Raw genomic sequence first — 19,954 nt, forward strand, 5'->3', positions numbered from 1 at the left:
ACAGATGTGGGCGTTACTTGGGATGTTCACAGTCCTAGGCGACGAGCTGTGAGGAAGGAGCATGTGACTCTGGCTCAGGATTGGGGAGGCCTGAAGATGCCTGTTTTTGTCTTATTTTATTTTATTTTTATTTTTATTTTATTTTTTGAGACAGAGTCTTGCTCGGTCACCCAGGCTGGAGTGCAGTGGCGCAATCTTGGCTCACTGCAACCTCCGCCTCCCGGGTTCCAGTGATTCTCCTGTCTCAGCCTCCCGAGTAGCTGGGACTACAGGCGCCTGCTACTACACCTGGCTAATTTTTTGTATTTTTAGTAGAGACGGGGTTTCACCGTGTTAGGCAGGATGGTCTCGATCTCCTGACCTTGTGATCCACCCGCCTCGGCCAGATGCCTGTTTTTAAAAGTGAAACTCAAGTGTCTGAAGGGAGAGACCTGGAGACAAGCATTCAGATCTTCCACAGACAGACCTTATGTCGACAAGTACCCGCAGCCAGGCACCCCCACCGGTCGTGCAGTGCTTGCGGTGGCAGTCCCCGCTGGTGCCCTTACCTGAAAGGGGTGGTGATGCCTTTTCCTCGGTCACTGGGTGGGGCTGGCCCCCAGCGTCAGTCAGTGCTGGCAGCACCAACACACAGAGCTTCGGGATAGAACCCGGCATTCCCGGCTCTGCCCAGTCGTGCTGGGAGGAAGAGGCTGTGGTTCAGACTCCCACCCAGGGCATGCACACCCCCAGCCTGTGCTCCCTGGAGACAGGTGCACCACAAGCTGTAAAATGACAGAGAAATCCTGTAGCCTTGGCTCAAAGCTGCCTGTAACTTATGACATTAACCTTCCCTTTCTCCAGAGAGAAAAGGGCACTGCAGGAGTGGAGAGAGCGAGCCCAGAGGATGAGGAAGAGGAAGGAAGAGCTCAGCAAACTCCTGCCTCCTCGGAGGAGCATGGTACGGCAGGTGTGGGCGGCGACCGGACACTAGTCCAATCCCGGGGGTGGGTGGGTGCTCACACGCATCCCTGTCTGTGGAGGATGAGCCCAGACCTGGGGAGGAAGCTGCTTGTGCAGGCTGCTGGCTGGTGGGGCTGGGTTGGAGTGCAGCATCCAGAACCATTGCTCACTGCCCAGCCGGAGGGGACAGCTTCCTGCCCCAGCCTTGAGGGCTTGCCTCTCGGCTCACTGACTTTGGCTCTTGTCTGAGGAATTAGAAGCTCAGAGGGAAGGGGGAAGAGGAGATGGGGGAAAAGATTCAAAAGATAAAAAGCAGCTGAGGTTGAGGTGGGCCCTACAGAGGTCTTTCTGGGCTCCTCACCCTTGGTCTCTGGACCTCGGGGCAGGCAGTTTCCCTAGAAGCCAAGATTGCCAGCTCTCCTAAGCTATGGGACATGGGATATCCCCAGACTGTATGGGGTCTTAGTCCAGCCGGGCACAGGACAGTGGGCACAGGGCAGTGGGCACAGAGCTGCGGGCATGGGCCATGGGCACAGAGTAGTGGGAGCTGGTGGCTCCTCCCTCCAGAATGCACCTGGCTTGCTTCTCTGTCCTGTGAGCGTAGTTAGGCAAATGTGCCTTTGAATTTGGTCACAGATGTTTCTTTGGTTCTTTCTTTTAAGAAATGCTCCCTGTGTGTTACTTTGAAAGGCCAGGGGTTGCCTCTGCAGCCCCCTTAGCTGGGGTGAGGCCCCTGAAGGCTTCACCCCACAGCAGAGCGCGTGGTCATGTGGGCCTGCAGGCATGGACTGCTGGGACAGTTCAGGACTGTTTCCTTTTTTTAACTTTGTGTTGAACTAGTTTTTGACTTACAGGAAAGTTGCAAAAATAGTGTTTCCATCTCCCCCCACCCAGCTTCCCTGATGGTGACATCTTACATAACCTCAGAACAAGGCTCAGAGTTAGGAATTCACGGTGTCCAACGCGGTGGATAAACCAGGACTGCACCTCCTCACCCTTCTCAGGTCCCTGGTCCCACAGGACATTCAGTCATCATCTTTGCTGTCACCTTTTTCTTAATTTCCCCAATATGTGGAAAAGTTTAAAAATACATATTTTGCCACTTCCCGGAATAAAAATACTTGCACAATTAGACATCACTAAGAATGCTTTCAGAGCTGAATTATAGCAAAACTATGGGAAACTTAAATGCCAACAGATGGAGACGGCTAAATCGTCACGTCCAGACCATGAGCTCCCTCTGTGGCCGACAGAAGGGTGGTCAGTGACCATATCCACCGGCCTGAAAGTGTCTTGAAGAATCGTTGTAAGTGAAAACAGCACAATTTGCAGGACAGTGCACAAAAACTCACTTTGGTCTGGAAGAATGTACAGCAAACCAATGGCTGCGGAGGGGCTGTGGCTCCGGGGAGGGGACGCAGAGGGGTCAGTGCTGCCACAGTGTGTGCTTCTGAGTCCTGTGAGCCCATCACAGCGAGAGTGTATGCAGTTTCTTAAAAAAGAAAAAAATAGGTTTTCTAGAAACTCACCCATCATGAGATAGAGCAGTTCAGTCAGCGAGTATCGATGGCCTGCTCTGAGCAGGGAAGGGCCAGGCACAGGCTCTGCCCGCGGGAGCGCACACCTCGTGCAGAGGCAGACCCTCAGCCGTGGCAGCAGGCAGAGCTCCGTGGTAGCTGGCTGCTGTTCTGCACCCCCCACCAGGCCCTGGGTGAGGCAGCTGAACGCACGGAGAGGCCTGCTGCTGCCCTGTGGCGCCCTCTGGGCCTGCGCTGCCCCAGGCACTGGTGAGATACTTGGTATGGCCCGGAGTGCTGTCGGCAGAGTCCAAGGGAAAATCTTTGTGCCTAAACGTTCGTGTCTAATATACAAAGAATGGCTACTAATTGATTTTAAAAATTTGAGAATCCAGTAGAAGAAATGGGCAAAAAGTATGGCAGGCAGTCCACAGAAGAGGAAATCCAAGCTACCGTAAAGACATGAAAAGATGCTCAGTCTGCGAGGAAAACGTAGGGTGGACGTGAGGTGCAGGCGCCTGTGTGGTCGGCAGGAAGGAGCCGGGGTGGAGCAACGTGGGAAGGAGCCGGGGTGGTGGAGCAGCGTGGGAGGGAGGGGGGAGTGGAGCAGCGTGGGAGGGAGGGGGGGTGGAGCAGCGTGGGAGGGAGGGGGGGGTGGAGCAGCGTGGGAGGGAGCGGGAGGGGGGGTGGAGCAGCGTGGGAGGGAGCCGGGGAGGTGGAGCAGTGTGGCAGGGAGCGGGGAGGGGGGGGTGGAGCAGCGTGGGAGGGAGCCCGGGTGGTGGAGCGTGGGAAGGAGCCAGGGTGGTGGAGCAGCGTGGGAAGGAGCCGGGGTGGTGGAGCAGCGTGGGAAGGAGCCGGGGTGGTGGAGCAGCGTGGGAAGGAGCCGGGGTGGTGGAGCGTTGGATAGGGCATGGAGGCTGCTGCCACCAGCTGCTCGGAATGCATCTTTTCAGGTTAAGAACGTGTTCTTCTTTGAACACATTTAGAAGTCCATGTTTTAGAAATAAAAGCAATAATATAAGCATGTATATACACAGATGTGTATCTGTGTATTTCAGTATTGTTGGAGAGACCAGCATAAATAAATAAAACTCCGATTTCCATGTCCGTAACAGGGAAGTGGTTCCATGCATCGGCCCGGGGAGCGCGAGCTCCCAAGCTCCGGCCTCCCAGCTCCCTGCAGCTGGGCAGGAGGACACAAGAGGGCGCCACAGCCCCAGGCGGCCGCTGCTGGGTGGATCCCATTGGCCAGTGGCACCCACGGGCTGGGCTGGGCCGGGTGGGCCTGGGGAATCATGGCCACTGGCTTTGCAGCCTGGTCCTGGGGTGTGCCCCCCTGCCCTGCATGTGCTTTTGCCAATCCGTCACTGTGAGGTCACACCCCGAGTACATTCGATGGGGTGGGAGCCTTGAGGCTGCAGCTGAAGAAAGGGCTGCAGAGCTAAAGCCTGTGGCTGGGTAAAGCCTGGGGCGTCACCTGCTTTGTGAAAAGCACTTCTCTTCATGTCGGTCTGAAACCAGCCATGACTCGAGCCCATATTTTGGGCTTCAGATCAATTGCATGTTTGACACTCAACAGATAAACCCTGGCGCAAAGCCCATTGCATGCCACCAAAGCGGCAGCCTGTTGTAGACTTCGCCTGTGTGTTCATGTTTACATTTGCTTCTTTGCTTGCTCACTCGAGATCTGGATGTTCAAAAAAGTCTTCCTTCTCTATACTTTAGAGTGGGAGTAAAGTGCGGATGGGTGGGCTTCCCTCCAAATACATACTTTTAATGTCTTTTAAAATAAAATTAAATGTCTGATTTTAAAAGAAAAAAACACCCACTGAATTTAGCATTTATTTATTTATTTATTTTTGAGACAGGCTGGAGTGCAGTGGCGCAATCTTGGCTTACTGCAACCTCTGCCTCCCAGGTTCAAGCGATTTTCCTGCCTCAACCTCCTGAGTAGCTAGGACTACAGGCGTGCACCACCACATCTGGCTAATATTTTGTGTTTTTAGTAGAGGCGGGGTTTCACCATGTTGGCCAGGCTGGTTTTGAACTCCTGACCTCAAGCAGTCCGCCCACCCCAGCCTCCCAAAGTGCTGGCATTACAGGCGTGAGCCACTGTGCCCGGCCAGGATTTAGCATTTGTTCTTTTCTTTCTGTTGGAAGAATCTCTGGGAGAATCCTGATCACCTGAAAGTGTCCCGGCTCTCAGTCAGCCAAGAGTTTCCTCTGCTGTGTCTGCAGCCTGTGCCTTGCTTTATGGTGGGGTGGGAGGGATAGGGAAAGGTTGGTGGGTGGTCCCTGGTCCTCCCTGCCTCCCATCTTTCCACCTTTCTGGTTGCCAAATACTTTTTAAGTGTCAGGCATGTACTAGGGTTAAGCTAATGGCCAGACAAGGGCCCAGGCCTGGAAATTCATTTAGAGGAGAGAACGGCAGAAGAGTTCCAGACATCATCTCGGTAAATGCTAAACGGATCCTACAAGTCTCCACATTGCAGTAGCCCCTGGTTGGAAGTTCTTCTCTCCCACCCTGTTGCCAGGGTTCCCTCCTACCTGTTTTTGTCATCCTACGGTTTCTGACAGTCCCAGGGAACACAACAGACACACACGTGCACACTGCACACTGCAGGCACCCACACAGGCCCAAAGCTCCCTGAGGTCCGGAGGGGTCAGCATGGCTCTCAGGTGTGTCCACTGGAGGCAGCAGCGAGCAGCATTGGTCACACTGCCCTTGGGGTCCTGACCTCCTCCTGCCTAGGGTGCACATCACAGCAAGTGTCGGGTCCCCCCAGGCTTCCCAGGCTCTGGCACTGAAGCTGGAGAAACAGATCTGGGGCCCCTGTGGAGAGGGGCCATCTCAGGACGCCTGTAGGAAGCCAGCCACTGCAGCAAACCTGGCGTGGGGGGCAAAGGCATGCAGGGCAGCCTTCTGAGCAACCCCAGGTTCCCCTCACTCTGCATCTTTGCCTCCTACCCCAGCCTTTGCTGTCAGGGAGGCCCCAAAAAGATGTCCAAACCGAGATCCCAGCAGGGCACGAGAGCTAGCCAAGACCTGGGGGGATGCCGCGTTACACAGAGACCATTACCCGGGGCGACCTCGGACCCACCTCTTCATGACGAGGAGCGAGTCTAACACACCTGGCAGGTTAGCTTTGTGGGAAAACAGCATTTACTGGGATTCCAGAAATGATCTCATTGCGTTTTCCTAGGTGGCATCAAAGATTTCCTCTGCCACAGATCTGATAGATAACGGGAAAGTGCTACTGAATCCACTTAGAAAAATGAAACCAAGCAAAAAGAAATCGCCACGAGCAAGTCAAGAAATGAGGTTGGTAACTGCGACAGGGGCTCAGTCCTTCCAGGGCTCAGCCAGCCACCCACGGGCAGGTGCTGCTGTTGTTTATTTCATGAGCATGTACTGAGGAGCCCTGAACCTCCAGGCTGTGGTGGGCTCCAGGCTGTGGTGGGCTCCAGGGAGAGCCAGGTAAGCTTGGAAGATGGGGTCCTTGCCCTCAGGGAACTGCCGTCGCCCAGCCATGGTTCCTGTAGGTCACCAGGATACAGAGTGCTGCCGAGCCCTCTGTAGTGGGTGCTGCTGTGGGCACTAAGGGGAAACGCAATCCGAGACCCACCCGCTGCAGTCCCTGCCATGCCCTCCCCACCGCACCCCCTCTGCCTCCCTCGGTCTTCTCATGCTGAGTTCTGATCTTACTCCTTCCCACCCCAGCTTCCTTAGACCTGACCCTCAGGGCCGCTCAGCCCTTCCCCTCATGGGGTGTTGGGTGAGGTGGCGAGGCCAGGCGTTGACCCAGGTGAAGGGGACCCAGGCAAGGTAGCCACCATGCGGTGGAGGAAACAGCCAGAATCGAGAAGCTGTGTTGGGAAGCACTTGAGACATTTTGATTTTGAGTCCCTGGCCAGGGGATGGCCAGGCTGCTGGGCAGGTTGTCGTCCCCGGGAGAGGCAGGCAACCACAGCCCCATCAGGCATCGTTGGTGGGCCACATAGGGGCCTGGAGTTCAGGAGAGCGGGGAGGGATATTTGGGAAGCCTGATGCTCACCTGGAACCAATGTGAGGGGAAGGGTAGGGGCTCAGAGACTTGCGCTTGGCAGCGGGGAATAGGGATGGATGGAGCAAATGGGGCTGAGGAGCACTGAGTGGCTCGACAAGTTCACGGGGCAGGACACAGTCCGCAGCGACTGCTGGACAGAGCAGAGTCAGGGCACAAGGCAAGGACAGAAGCTGGAGGCTGGTCCCTGGGTGGGTCCCTGTCTGGGCCTTGAGGGGAGGGGAGGGGCTTCGCTGGGAGGGTGACAGCAGCGGCTCAGAGTTCCCAGGGGCTCACCCCTCTCACCTCACAGCAGCTCGGGGGTCCGGGGTTCACCCCTCTCACCTCACAGCAGCATTCCTTTCATTTTCCACGGTCACAGCTTCTATAGCTGGGTTAGTGGCTGCGTCTTGGGGATGATCACTGGGCTCCCTAGTTGTCTGCACATCCTCTGAGCCGCGTCTTTGTCACTGGGCTCCCTAGTTGTCTGCACATCCTCTGAGCCGTGCATGAGGACCAAGCTGACACGGAACCTCAGTGTGGACACGCCTTCTTGTCCAGGCATTTCATGCTGACTCTTCAGTTGGGCCCCTGCCTCACACCTCCCAGGCGTGCTGGGAAGCTGAGGGTGGCCTCAGGGAGACCACTGGAGACCCTGGGGCATGAGCACTGCTCTCCGGTGTCCCCATACTTTCCTGGCCGCTCTCTTCTGTCCTGCACCAGGCTCGCTGTGGCTCTCACTGAAGGCGCCTCAGTGGACTCAGAGCCCAGAGCAGAAGAGACCGTGGGGCCTGAGCTTGGAAGGGAAGGCCCCGGGCCTGGCCCCTGGCCCTGCTGCTGCTCAGCCTCCGTCTGCCAGGGGGCTCCCTACTCAGTTTACCATACCCTGGATCCCGGCTGTGGTGTAACAAGCCTGGAGGAAGGGCGAGGTGGGATGAGATGTGGGTGACAGAGGGCATGTTCTGTTCCTGCAGAATTTGTTCCTCTTGGAGACTGAGAGTATTTGGGGAAAATCTGCACGGCCAACTAGGTTGGATTAACTCCCCAGCCTTGTGAAAATGGCTTAGACTAAAACCATTTCGTCTCAAACATTTGAATGTTCTCTTATATCCTCCAAGGAGTTTACCTGCCATCTTTGGCCTTTAAAAAGCCCACAGCAGACCACAGTGGCCCGCTAACCCCCCATCACCCTGGGGCCCAGTGAGAGCTGGAGTCTGACACACTGACACAGAGCGTGCCCTGACCTGGGGGCTCTGTTCTGTAGGACTCCAGAGGGCGTCATGCTGTCTTTTCCATAGTTATTCTGAAAAGCAAAGCAAAACCAGCACAAACCCTGCTGCTAGGAGAGGGTCTTCAAGGAGGCCCAGTGAGAGTGTGTGCCATTGTATTCACAGCAGTAGGTGCACCCGCACCCGCACCCACACCCACACCACACCCACACTTGCATCTACCTCCACGCCCACACTTACATCCATGCCCACACCCTGGGGCCCCACACTCATGCAGACTGGAGTGGACCTCGCCACCCCACAGCTCACCTGCAGCAGATCCCTGGCTCTTTCTACCACCCTGAGTCATTGTCTTTAAAATTAAAGGAACCCCAAGCCCCTGAGCCCCAATAGTAACAGAGAAAACATGTTTAAAATCATAACTGAATACACTTTTCTGTTCATCTATTTAAGGATTTAGGAAAACCGTGTATTCCATGTGGGAACAAAAACCTGCTTTTCCCTTCATGTGACGCAGTGTGCAGTATCCTAAATGTGTCATATCTTAAATCAATGTGAGGTTTTTAAATAAGAATAGTGTGTGTTCTGGCAGCTTCTGAACTACTGAAGAAGGGATGGGAGAGGCAGCCCAGGCCCCAGGCGTGAGTCTGGAGGAGAGTGGGTGCCAGGGAGGCCCAGGGTAGCTCCACAGTAACTGGCCCTGCTGTGCGGGAGCCTCAGGACCGCTGTTTGGTCTGGGAAGAAAGGAACACGCTTTCTCCCTGGTTATGGTGGGAGTTGCTAGGATGAAAGTAAATGTGTCAAGTCATTTCCCTCATTGCCCTTTGTTTCTCAGTACCCTCCAGGAGGGAGATTTAGAAGAGAAGATAAAACAGCACATCCACCAAATGCATGAGCGAAGATTCCATGGCCCAGCCCCGCTGGAGGAGATGAGGAAGGCTGCCGAGGATCTGGAAATTGTAAGGATTTCTTGGTTCTGTTTAAAAATTGTGGGTTTTGTTTTGTTTTGTTTTGTTTGTTTTTTATTTTTTTGAGATGGAGTCTTGTTCTGTCACCCAGGCTGGAGTTCGGTGGCACAATCTCAGCTCACTGCAGCCTCCGCCTCCCAGGTTCAAGAGATTCTCCTGCCTCAGCCTCCTGAGTAGCTGGGACTACAAGTGTATGTACGCCACCACACCAGGCTAATTTTTGTATTTTTAATAGAGATGGGGCTTTGCTATGGTGGCCAGCCTTGTCTCATACTCCTGGCCTCAAGTGATCCACCTGCCTTGGCCTCCCAAAGTGCTGGGCCACTGCGCCCAGCCTAAAACATTGTTTTGTTAAAAATGAAGGGAACTCATTGTGCCTCTTCAGAGCATGCACTCTCTAAAACCATGGGACTGTGTGGAATGTGTCTTATCAGGGTATGAAAATTCCCAGAATTACAGTTGGTTACGTGAGAAGGAAAACATTTCAGCTGAGGGGCTGAGCCCTCAAATGTGCCAGGCCACATGGCAGACGGACCTTGGCATCTCAGCACTGGGCATCTGATGACAGGAGTGGCGGCCTGCTGACAGGGACCAGGAACCCGTCCTCTGCACATGTCTGTGGGGTCCTTGCTGGAGGCTTTGCACCCAGCTGAACCAGGCTCTGGGCCCAGGGCTGGGCCATGAGGGGTGCCACTGCAAAGAGGGGCCTGGCTGAGGCCACCTGGACCATGGCTGACACGCTCAGTGTCTATGTCGGGAGGCCAATATTCATGGGGATCCAAGGCCTCCTGACCAGGAGCCTGCTGACCAGAACTGCTCACAGAAGTGTCTCCTGTATGTTTAGAATGTTAACATCCTCTCAGCCACTGTCAATGGTGTTTATTGACTCAGCATACGCTGAGGCCCACTTCCTGGTACTTGGAGTGTCCTGGGCCATGGGAGACACACAGGAATGAAGGAAAGTGCTTTGCTGCCCGAATTGCTGCATGGCCAGCCCAGCCAGCTATAGAAGGACACAGCTGCCCTCCCTGGCAGTGAACCTGGATACCCGTGTCCCCACCCTTCTTACAGCCATAAGAACACTGGCCTGTCTTCTCGGGCTACCCAAGGCCCCTGGCTGGTGGCGTCTTTCAGGTCAGTGTACCATGCCCGAACACAGGTCAGGCTGGTGCGGGCTGCATCCGGGCTGCCCCCAGAGCAAGCAGCACTGTCACAGGGGAGGAAGCAGCCCTGGCCTTCCTGTCCCCACACCCCATCTGCAGGCTCCATTCCCATCATTGCCACTGTTTCCCTCTCTCCTAGAGCCGGAGATGGGAGAAACGAGGTGTGAGGGCAGGATGTGGAGCCACTTCGTGGAGACCCCACCCAGCCTGACCCGGACCCCTCTTCTGAGACTCTCTTCCTCTCAGCCCAGGGAGTTCGTATCTGCCTTTAGATAAACTCTTATTCTCTCTGAATCTGTCGTTTATGAGTATGACCTTGTCCTTGGACACCCAAACCTTGCCTCTTAGGGCTTCAGAACATCTGTGTCTCAACCCATCACTTCACGTTATGGACACAAAAGTCGATTTGGTATTATGAACAACTCTAGCCACAGATTTGTTACATTTAGTGAAATAGATGAATCCCTTGAAAGACAACGTCTGCCAAAACTTACAGAAGAAATAAACAATTTGAATATGCTTGTATCATTTACAGGAATTTAATCAATAATTAATTACCTTCCAAAACAGAAATCACAGGCCCAGATGGGTTCACTGGTGAATTCTATCAGACATTTAAGGTTTAAGGAAGAAATTATACCAATTCTGTATAATCTCTTCCAGAAGATAGAAACAGAGAGAAAACATTTTAACTCATTCTCTGAGGCCAGCATTACTCTAATACCAAAACCATACAAAGATATTACAAGAAAGGAAAACTATAGACCAGTATCGCTCATGAACATAGATGCAAAAATTATCAACATTCAGAAATCAAATCCAGCAATATATAAAAGCAATCACATACCCTAGTTCAACATTCAAAAATCAGTTAATGCAATTCATCACATCAGTAAGCTAAACAAGAAAAATCAGGTGGTTTTATCAATAGATGCAGAAAAAGCATCTGACAAACTATAACACCTATCATGATGAAAACTCTCAGCAAACTAGGATAAGCTGGGAACTTCCTCAGCTTGTTAAAGAACATCCAGAAAAGACCCACAGCTAACATCATTATTAATGGCGAGAAACTAGAAACTTTTCCACTAAGATCAGGAGCAAGGCAAATGTATTCCCTCTCACTACTGCTTTTCAGTCTCATGCTGGAATTCTTAGCTAGTTCAAGAAGACAAGGCCGGGTGCGGTGGCTAAGCCTGTAATCCCAGCACTTTGGGAGGCCGAGACGGGTGGATCACGAGGTCAGGAGATCGAGACCATCCTGGCTAACACGGTGAAGCCCCGTCTCTACTAAAAAATACAAAAAACTAGCCGGGCAAGGTGGCGGGCGCCTGTAGTCCCAGCTACTCAAGAGGCTGAGGCAGGAGAATGGCATAAACCCGGGAAGCAGAGCTTGCAGTGAGCTGAGATCCGGCCACTGCACTCCAGCCTGGGCGACCGAGTGAGACTCCATCTCAAAAAAAAAAAAAAAAAAAAAAAAAAGACAAGAGAAGGAAATAAAAGGTATACAGACTGGGAAACAAGAAATAAAACTGTCTTTGTTCTCAGATGACATGATTATATATGGAGGAAATCCCAAAGAATTGACAAAAATTTCCTGGAACTAATAAGTGATTATAGAAAAGGTTACAGGATACAAGGTTAATATACATAAGTCAGTCACCTTCCTATGAACCAGCAATTAACAAGTGGAATTTAAGATTAAAAATGTAACATTTAAATTAGCACCAAAAAAAGGTACTAAGTAAAAAAATCTAACAAAATGTATACAAAATCTATATGAGGAAAAGTACAAAACATTAATGAAATAAATAACTAAATAAATGGACAGATAGTCCATGTTCATGGACAGGAAGACTCAGTATTGTTGGTAGTCAGTTCTTCCCAACTTTAGGTTTCATATGCATTCCCAATCATCATCTCAGCAAATTGTTTTGTGGATATTGACAAACTGTTTCTAAAGCATAGATGGAGAGGATGAGACGTAGAATATCCAACACAGTACTGATGGAAAAGCAAGTCAGAGGACTGACACCCTCCAACTTGAAGACTCTAGAGCTACAATAGCAGTGTGATATTGTCCAAAGAATAGACAAATAGAATAGAGAGCCCCAAAATAGACCCACACAAATATAGTTAACTGATTTGACAGAGGAACAAAAGCAACTCAGTGGAGAAAGCATAGTCTTCAACAGATGGTACTGGAACAACTGCCAAAAACAAAAAAGAATCTAGACATAGACCTCACACCCTTCACAAAAATTAATTCAAAATGGATCATAGACCTAAATGTAAAATGTGTTACTGTACAACTTTTACAAGATAACATAGGAGAAAACCTAAGTGACCTTGGGTATGGTGATGATGTTTAAATACAACACCAAAGCAAGATCCGTGACAGAAATAATTGATACGCCGGGTTTCATTAAAATCAAAAACTTCTGTTCTATGTAAGACACTGCCAAGAGGATAAGACAGGCCACAGACTGGGAGACAATATTTGGAAAAGATACACCCGATAGAGGACTGTTATCTAAAATATACCGAGAACTCTGAAAAACTCAACAAAAAGGAGCAAACAAGCCAATTAAAAAATGGGCCAAGAATCTGCAGAGACACCTCATCAAAGAAGATGCATGGATGGCAGATCAGCATGTGAAAAGAAGCTTCACATTGTGTGTCATCAGAAATGCAAGTTAAGACAAGGAGATTCACCACACAAAAAATCCAAAACACTCACCACCAAATGCTGGTGAGGATGTGGAGCAACAGGAATGCTCATTAATTGCTGGGAATATAAAATGGTACATCCACTTTGGAAGACAGTTTGACAGTTTCTTACAAAATAAATCACACTCTCATCTTACAATCCAGTAATCACACTCCTTGGTGTTTACCCAAAGGAAATGAAAACTTACATCTACACCAAAACCTGCACATAGAGATAGCAGCTTTTTTCATAATTGCCAAAACTTGGAGGCACCCAAGATGTCCTTCCGCAGGTGACTGGATAAACTGGAACATCCAGACAGCGGAACATTGCTTAGCACTGGAGGGAAACAAGCCACCAGCAATGAGAAGACACAGGGGAGCCGACACGCCAGCATGAAAAGGCCGCACGCAGACGGAGATGGTGAAGGGATCGTGGTGACCGGGTGGGGGTAGTAGGATACTGAGGGGTGAATCAGCAGAACACAGAGGGTTTTAGGGCAGTAAAACTACTCTCCGTGATGCTGTATTGTTGGATCCACGTGGTGATGCGTCTGTCTAAGCCCCACGGACTGTGCCACCCCACACGTGAGCCCGCGTGTCGACTGTGGACTCTGGGTGGTGGAAACTATGTCCATGTGCGTGCATCAGGTGTACCACTCCGGTGTGGGATGAAGGCTGCTCTAAAAAAATCAAGTCCTGGTTTTTTAAAGTCTGCTTGGAAATCTGAAACCTGAGAGCTGGCTCTTGTGTCCCCCACGGTTCTCCTGTGCTCCCCTGCCCTGGTTACACGCAGAGGAGGGGGGCCGTGAGGCAAAAGAGAATGAGCCAGAAGGACACTGTGGCAGTTGATCTCAAATGCCTGCCCCAGGCCACGCCTGTCTCTTCATTGACTTTCATGCCACCTTAGGAGGAAGGCACTGCCACCCATTTCACAGGTCAGAAAATAAGACTCACAGAAGTGCCGTAACTGGCCCCATGGTGACACTGTGAATGGTGGACAGCCTTCCATCCAACCTGGGTATGTCTGAATGCAAAGCCAAGGTCCAAATGCTGCACTGTCTTCTTGGGGACATGAATTGCCACAAATTCACGTTGTGCTTTAATACTTGTCTCGTGTTTTTCTGTGATTAAAAAAAATTCACGTGAAGTTCTTGATGAAGGGTTCAGGTCACCAGCACCGGCTCCTGTCATGTGCCAACTCCAAGTTACTGCCAAGATGCAGGGAGGGATGTGCTGTGTCACCCTGCCCAGGAGACAGGGACATGAACACCCGCTAACTTTCCATGACAGGCTCCTGCAGCGCTTGAGCCCTGGGGATGCCCATGGGGCGGTTCCCTTCATTTCAGTCCTGGCTGGGAGAGCCAGAGGAAGGGGTTTTAAAACTCCCAAGAATGAGTTGGGAAGCAGCTGATCCTAGCCCTGGAGGTGAACTGTGTTGAGACAGGTGGTGTTGGCTGTCCATAAGCTCCAGCCATCCTTCTCCTCTGTCCCACTGCCTCTCACAGAGTACCAGGTGGGTGGGCAGGGCAAGGGAGAAGGGACCCTCTGAGACAGTCCAGAACAGTGTGGCAGGCGTCTGTGCCACCTGATGGCCTCATTTTTAGGAAACAATCTTAATTATAGTTTTTTCTGAAATTTGCCTTCTGAGCACCTGGATCTCCTGTAGGCTCAGTCCATTTCAAATGACCCTCCCTTTTTCTGCTGTCTACACAGGCCCACTAGCAAAAAAGAAAGTGCTGTGTTCTTTAGACTCAGTAGGGAACCTATTTGTATAATCCTGGCGAGAGGATCATGCTGGCCCTCCCTGCAGGTGAAGCCTCGGGCTTTGCCGTAAGAGTGTGACTTTCCTTAGAGCTGGGGCCCCCAGGCAGGGCCTGAGCAAACCCTGCAGCAGCATTAGAGACCAGTCCTGGCTCCGTGGCTGTGCAGCCCGCCAGCCTGTATGGAGGCGGGCACGCACGTGCCTGAGACAGTTGGCATGTTCCAGGCAGACAACCATCTAAGTTCACACTACGCCTCTAGAAGCAGAGTGTCTCGTTCTGCCGGCTTCTTCCCCGGCCCCTCGTGTTTCCTTCAAGGCCTCTGTGCAGTGCCGTGCAAGGCGTAGCGCTAGTGAGGAGTCCTCGGTGACATGGCGTGTGTCGGGAGCACCCCTCACCACCCCGTGCACCCTGGAGCCTGGCCTGTGGGAGAAGGGGATGCCAAATGGGGGAAGTAGGTGGGGCTGGAGTCCAGCCCATGAGCCAGGAGCTTGCGTTTGATTAGAGGGCCAGGATGGACGGGTCGGGGAGAGAGAGAAGAAAGCCCAGAGGGATGAAAAAGAGATGCTGAAAACAAACCAGCCAACAGATGTGGCCCTTGCAGGTCAACACGGCCCATTCTGCACATAGACTTGTCTCCACTCTGCCCAGAAGCCACCAGAATGACAGGAGAGGGAGCAAAAACGACCTTCACTCCTCAGGACGAGAAAACGGAGAGGAGCCTGCCCTCTTGTCAGGAGGCTCCCCCTTCCCCATGGTCTTTCCTGTAATAATAGAGCCTCACGTCTCAGCTGGGCACAGGCTGCCCCACAAATGGCCACGTTTCTCTACCTCCCTTGCAGCCAGACGTGGGCCTGTAGCTCTATTCCGGCCGGCAGGATGTGAGCAGATGAGCGTGGACTTCCTGAGCTTTGTCCTCTCCCTTCCTGGCTGGAATGCAAACATGATGGCCAGAGCAGGGGCAGCCACCTCAGCCCTCAGATGGAGGTCATGGGCCAGGGCTGCAGAGCCAGTGTGCAGTAGTCTGTCCCTGGTGCGGGTGCAGGTGGAGGCCGTGGGCCAGGGCTGCAGAGCCAGTGTGCAGTAGTCTGTCCCTGGTGCGGGTGCAGGTGGAGGCCGTGGGCCAGGGCTGCAGAGCCAGTGTGCAGTAGTCTGTCTCTGGTGCGGGTGCTGTCCTCTCAGACACACTGCTCCACCTGGTCTCAGTTGCTGTCGTCTGGGGGCTGGCAGGCGAGCCCTGTCCTCACACACGGAGGCCCGGGCGATTTTGCACAAAGGAAGCCCCCTAGTGGTGCAACATGAAGGGCCTGCCGAACAAAATGCCAGTAAAGATGCAAGGTGGTGCAGCCCCAGAGCACAGGAAGACAAAACCAACCACAGAGGAATTGGAAGCGGAGGCTGGGGCGCGGTGGCGCAGGCCTGCAGTCCCAGCACTTTAGCAGGCTGAGGTGGGTGGATCACCTGAGGTCAGGAGTTCGAGACCAGCCTGTCCAACATGGTGAAACCCCGTCTCTACTAAAGATACAAACAATTAGTTGGGCACGTTGGCGCCGCCTGTAATCCCAGCTACTCGGGAGGCAAAGGCAGGAGAATCACTTGAACCTGGGAGGCAGAGGTTGCAGTGAGCTGAGATGGCACCATTGCACTCCAGCCTGGGCAACAAGAGCGAAACTCTGTTTCCAAAAAAAAAAAAGAAAAATGAAGTGGAGTCTGTACAGGTCACGACAGGGCCCTGGGCCTGCTTCCCTACTCCGCCCAGCCCACTGACTCCTCCAGCCTACCCAGCAGGAGACAGGGCTGCCTCTAGAGAAGCTGACCAACCAGGCACCGTGGTGGTAACAGCGGCCACGTATGACCTAAAGAGCCCTGCAGAAGATCAGGTGCACAACCGACCAGGAGGGCCAGCCAGCTCCGTGGTGCTGTCTGAGATATCAACCAACCAAGACAGAAGCCACCTGGGTGTCCCCCAGACAGCCCTGGCCTGCACTGAGCAGCCAGCAGCTCTCCACCAACACCCCAATCTCAGCCTCGCTCCAGGGCCTCAGTCATGAGTGGTTGCTCAACTACTGAGGGAAGCCCCAAGGTGAGGGAGAGGCCAAAGCTAGCTGGCTGGGAGTGAGCTTCAGACAGATGCGGACATTAGGGGACACTTAAACATGACAAGCCAGAATTAAAATCCCCCCACGGGAACAGACAAGGCTGCTGCCATGAAACCCAGCGGCTGTTTTAGAAAGTGAACACTCAGATCACCCAGAACTCCCAAAGCAAAGTTTAAAATGTGGCAAAAATTTTTAAAAATTAAATTAGGAGATGCATAAATTCCCCAGGAAGGGGAGATGGGAAACAGAGATGAGACAAGAGGAAAGGAAGTTAGAGGACGACCCGAGCAGAGCAAAGCATCCGGCAGGTTCCAGCAGGAGAGACGAGAGCAGACGGAGGGAGAGGGCGCAGGAGGGCTCTTCCCGAAGGAACCAGTGTACTTCCTGCCAGAAGGGCCCACACGTGCCGGCACCATGGCTCAGCATCCCGAACCAGAGCAGGACGGACCCCCCGAGATTCCAGGGAGGGCGGGGAGAGAGGCCCACACAGAACCAGGCACTGGGAGGGAGCTGGTCTCGGTGATGGCACTGCCCTCAGCAGGCACTGGGATTCGGTCCTACGAGTGCAAGGTCAGGGGCCAGCACACAATAAGACATTTTCAGACATGCAAGGACTCAAAATGCTGCTTCCCATCTAGAGAGTCTTTCTCCAGAAGCCACTGTAGAATTTGTTCTATGAAAACAAGGGAGTGGATGCTGAGAGAGGAAAGTAAGAGTTCTGGAGGAAAGAGAGCTGACCCAGCAGCCCCCGGCCACCCGCTGCTGTGAGAGGAGCCTGTCGGGGTCTCCCTAGGGAGACCAGGTCAGTCTGAGGACTTGGCCAGTGGAGGAGGATGTTGAGAGAGGTTTTACAGTTTGAGAGGATATAATGACAGATATAGAAAACAAAGTAAACATTTTTAAAGGGGGCAGTTATGAATCCTACAGGGAATACAGGTTTCTATGGGAAGTGAAAAAAGTTATCAATGACTATTTACTGGGTCAGTGACAAGTAATATTGACCAAGTCACAGAGCCAGAAGCCGTGAGTGCTACTCTAGGCCACAATTGTGATATGGAGGGGGAGGCTGCAGGGGTCTCTGGGGACCTGCTGTGATTATGGCTATATGGGGGGGAAGCTGCAGGGGTCTCTGGGGACCTGCTGTCATTATGGCTGTATGGGGGGGAAGCTGCAGGGGTCTCTGGGGACCTGCTGTCATTATGGCTGTATGGGGTGGGGGGAGGCTGCAGGGGTCTCTGGGGACCTGCTGTCATTATGGCTGTATGGGGTGGGGGGAAGCTGCAGGGGTCTCTGGGGACCTGCTGTCATTATGGCTGTATGGGGGCGGGGTGCAGTGCTCTCCAGGGACCTGTTGTGATTTGTCTGTATTGGGGGGGAGGCTGCAGGGGTCTCCCGGGACCTGCACTGGAGATCGTGTCCAACCTGTGCCCCCAGTGAGGCAAGCTGGGGAGGGAGAGGAAAGCCGGGTAGCCCAGGGCTCCTGTGCTTGGAGTGGGGAGGTTGGGATTCTGCAGAGGGCTGGAGGGGCAGGAACAGGAAGAGCCCCTCCTCAGTTTCTCCACCTGAGGCCCCCCTGCAGTGCCTTTCTCAGCCTCACCTTATTCTGCCCAGGGGATTGGCCATGGACCATGGGGTTTGGAACAGAAAGCCTGCCTCTGGTTTCAGGCTCGGCAAGTTCCTTCTGTAGGAACCCCTGATCCATGGCTTCTGTGTCTGTGGGGCGGAGGTGGCAATTGTGGCCCCAACTGCTTCCCAGGGCAGTTATGCCTTTCAGGTGTGGTCATGGCTGTGGTGATGCTTTCCAACACACTGCCCAGGGTGTGGCACCGGCCTTCCCTTTGCCCACAGGATGATGCCGAGTCTCTGTTCATCCATTGACCTGCGTCTGCACAGGACACCTGGGTGGGGCTGTGGGGACACCAGGATGAGTGGCCACGTGTGTGCCTGCAGAGGGTGGTGTCCTCATGAGCTGGAAGGCCTGGGAGCTGGCTGGAAGTAGGCTGCCGGGCCTCATTGCAGGGGAGACCATGCCATGATGTGGCTTGCAGGGGCCCCAGGGGAGTGGGGCTGGCTCTGCTCACTCCCACACGGCCTGGGCCCCACGTGGAATCTGAGCCAGAGACATATGGACGCCCTAAGTCCTGCCAGCCTTTCTAACGTCTCCCCCTCCTTGTCTCCCACAAGGCCAAAGAGCTGCAGGATGAAGTATTGAAGCTAAAATTGGGATTAGCCTTGAACAAAGACCGTCGATGGGCGGCCCTCACTGGAAACCTGTCACTTGGCCCGCCAGCGGCACAGCCACAAAATACATTTTTTAACAGAAAATACGAAGAATCAGGAAATGTTCGCAGATACAAGTGACACCAGGTGGCTGGACTAACAGGGACGTCTTCAGACAGGAGCCGCGCTTCTTCTTTCCAGGCGTCGCCTCCTGTGTGGTGGCCGGAAGAGCGCCAGGTTCAGTGTTACCCTTAGGGCTGATTTCTCGGCAGCCTGTTGTTTTCCCTAGACAAGTCCGTGTTCCTCTCCTGAGGCTGTGGAAGATTTCAGCCGTATTAACAGAAAGGACACTGTGAGCACGTGGTCTCGCTTTCACTTCTTTCCGCAGGTTCCTGCCAAGCCACGTGACAGAATGCTCATGCTCAGGCGCCTGCCTCTCTCCTGCCCTGGAGCCCTTGTTACAACAGTACTCACAGCTTTCATTCACTTAGGTATTTGAGTGTGAGATAGGAGACCAGGTCATCTGATTCCCGCCAAGCCACAAGTCCCTGCAGCACCACCTTTGGCTAGGAGGGAGGGGTGAGAGCCAAAAGGGGCTTCAGGGGGAGTGGTTACCCTGCTCCCTGCCCAGCTATGGGGTCCTCCTTTCCCCTGGAGGCCCTCCTTTCCCCTGCTCCCTGCCCAGCTATGGGGCCCTCCTTTCAGCCTTGACCCCTTCCTGGTTGCTGCCACTCAGCCTGCACGTGGGACAGCGGACTCCACCCCAGGGACACGGCAGGGTCCACAGACCTCCGCGTTGTAGATAGCCCTATTTCACCCTCTGTCTGTGCAGGCTGTGTAGATTCTGTGTGACTTAGTCTCTTGTGATGAGTGTTTGATTGGATCTTTTTTTTTTTTCTTTTGAGATGGAGTCTCACTCTGTCTCCCAGGCTGGAGTGCAGTGGCCCGATCTCGGCTCACTACAACCTCCGCCTCCTGGGTTCAAGCCATTCTCCTGCCTCAGCCTCCTGAGTAGCTGGGACTACAGGCCTCAGCTAATTTTTGTATTTTTTAGTAGAGACGGGGTTTCACTATATTGGCCAGCCTGGTCTTGATCTCCTGACCTTGTGATCCGCCCGCCTCGGCCTCCCAAAGTGCTGGGATTACAGGCGTGAGCCACCGCGCCCGGCCAATTGGATCTTGAAAACATCTTTGGTTTGATTTCTTTAACAGAGGTGAGACTATTCAGACTTTGTTTCTTTTTCTGTTAATTTTGGTAAATATGGTTTTCAGTGAGTTTCCTCATTTCATCCAAGTTGTGG

At 53.0% G+C, this 19,954-nt stretch overlaps 1 protein-coding gene across 7 annotated transcripts in view; it reads left to right on the forward strand.

The window, feature by feature from the left end:
- Positions 1-19,009, forward strand: part of LRRC27 (leucine rich repeat containing 27) — a 50,128-nt gene extending 31,119 nt beyond the window's left edge. For 6 of the 7 annotated variants that reach the window (XM_050805502.1, XM_050805505.1, XM_050805503.1 and 3 more), the window contains 4 exons: positions 844-940; positions 5,663-5,781; positions 8,567-8,690; positions 18,618-19,009. In XM_050805502.1, the coding sequence (XP_050661459.1) occupies positions 844-940; positions 5,663-5,781; positions 8,567-8,690; positions 18,618-18,794 (517 nt within the window). In that variant the 3' untranslated portion in view covers positions 18,795-19,009. Of the gene's footprint in view, positions 1-843; positions 941-5,662; positions 5,782-8,566; positions 8,691-8,790; positions 10,159-18,617 lie in introns of those variants that run through there. The other variant, XM_050805504.1, reaches the window with a different exon arrangement.
- Positions 19,010-19,954: the final 945 nt, after the last annotated feature.

Source organism: Macaca thibetana, chromosome 9 (genome assembly GCF_024542745.1).
Source record: "Macaca thibetana thibetana isolate TM-01 chromosome 9, ASM2454274v1, whole genome shotgun sequence".
Taxonomy (NCBI): domain Eukaryota; kingdom Metazoa; phylum Chordata; class Mammalia; order Primates; family Cercopithecidae; genus Macaca; species Macaca thibetana.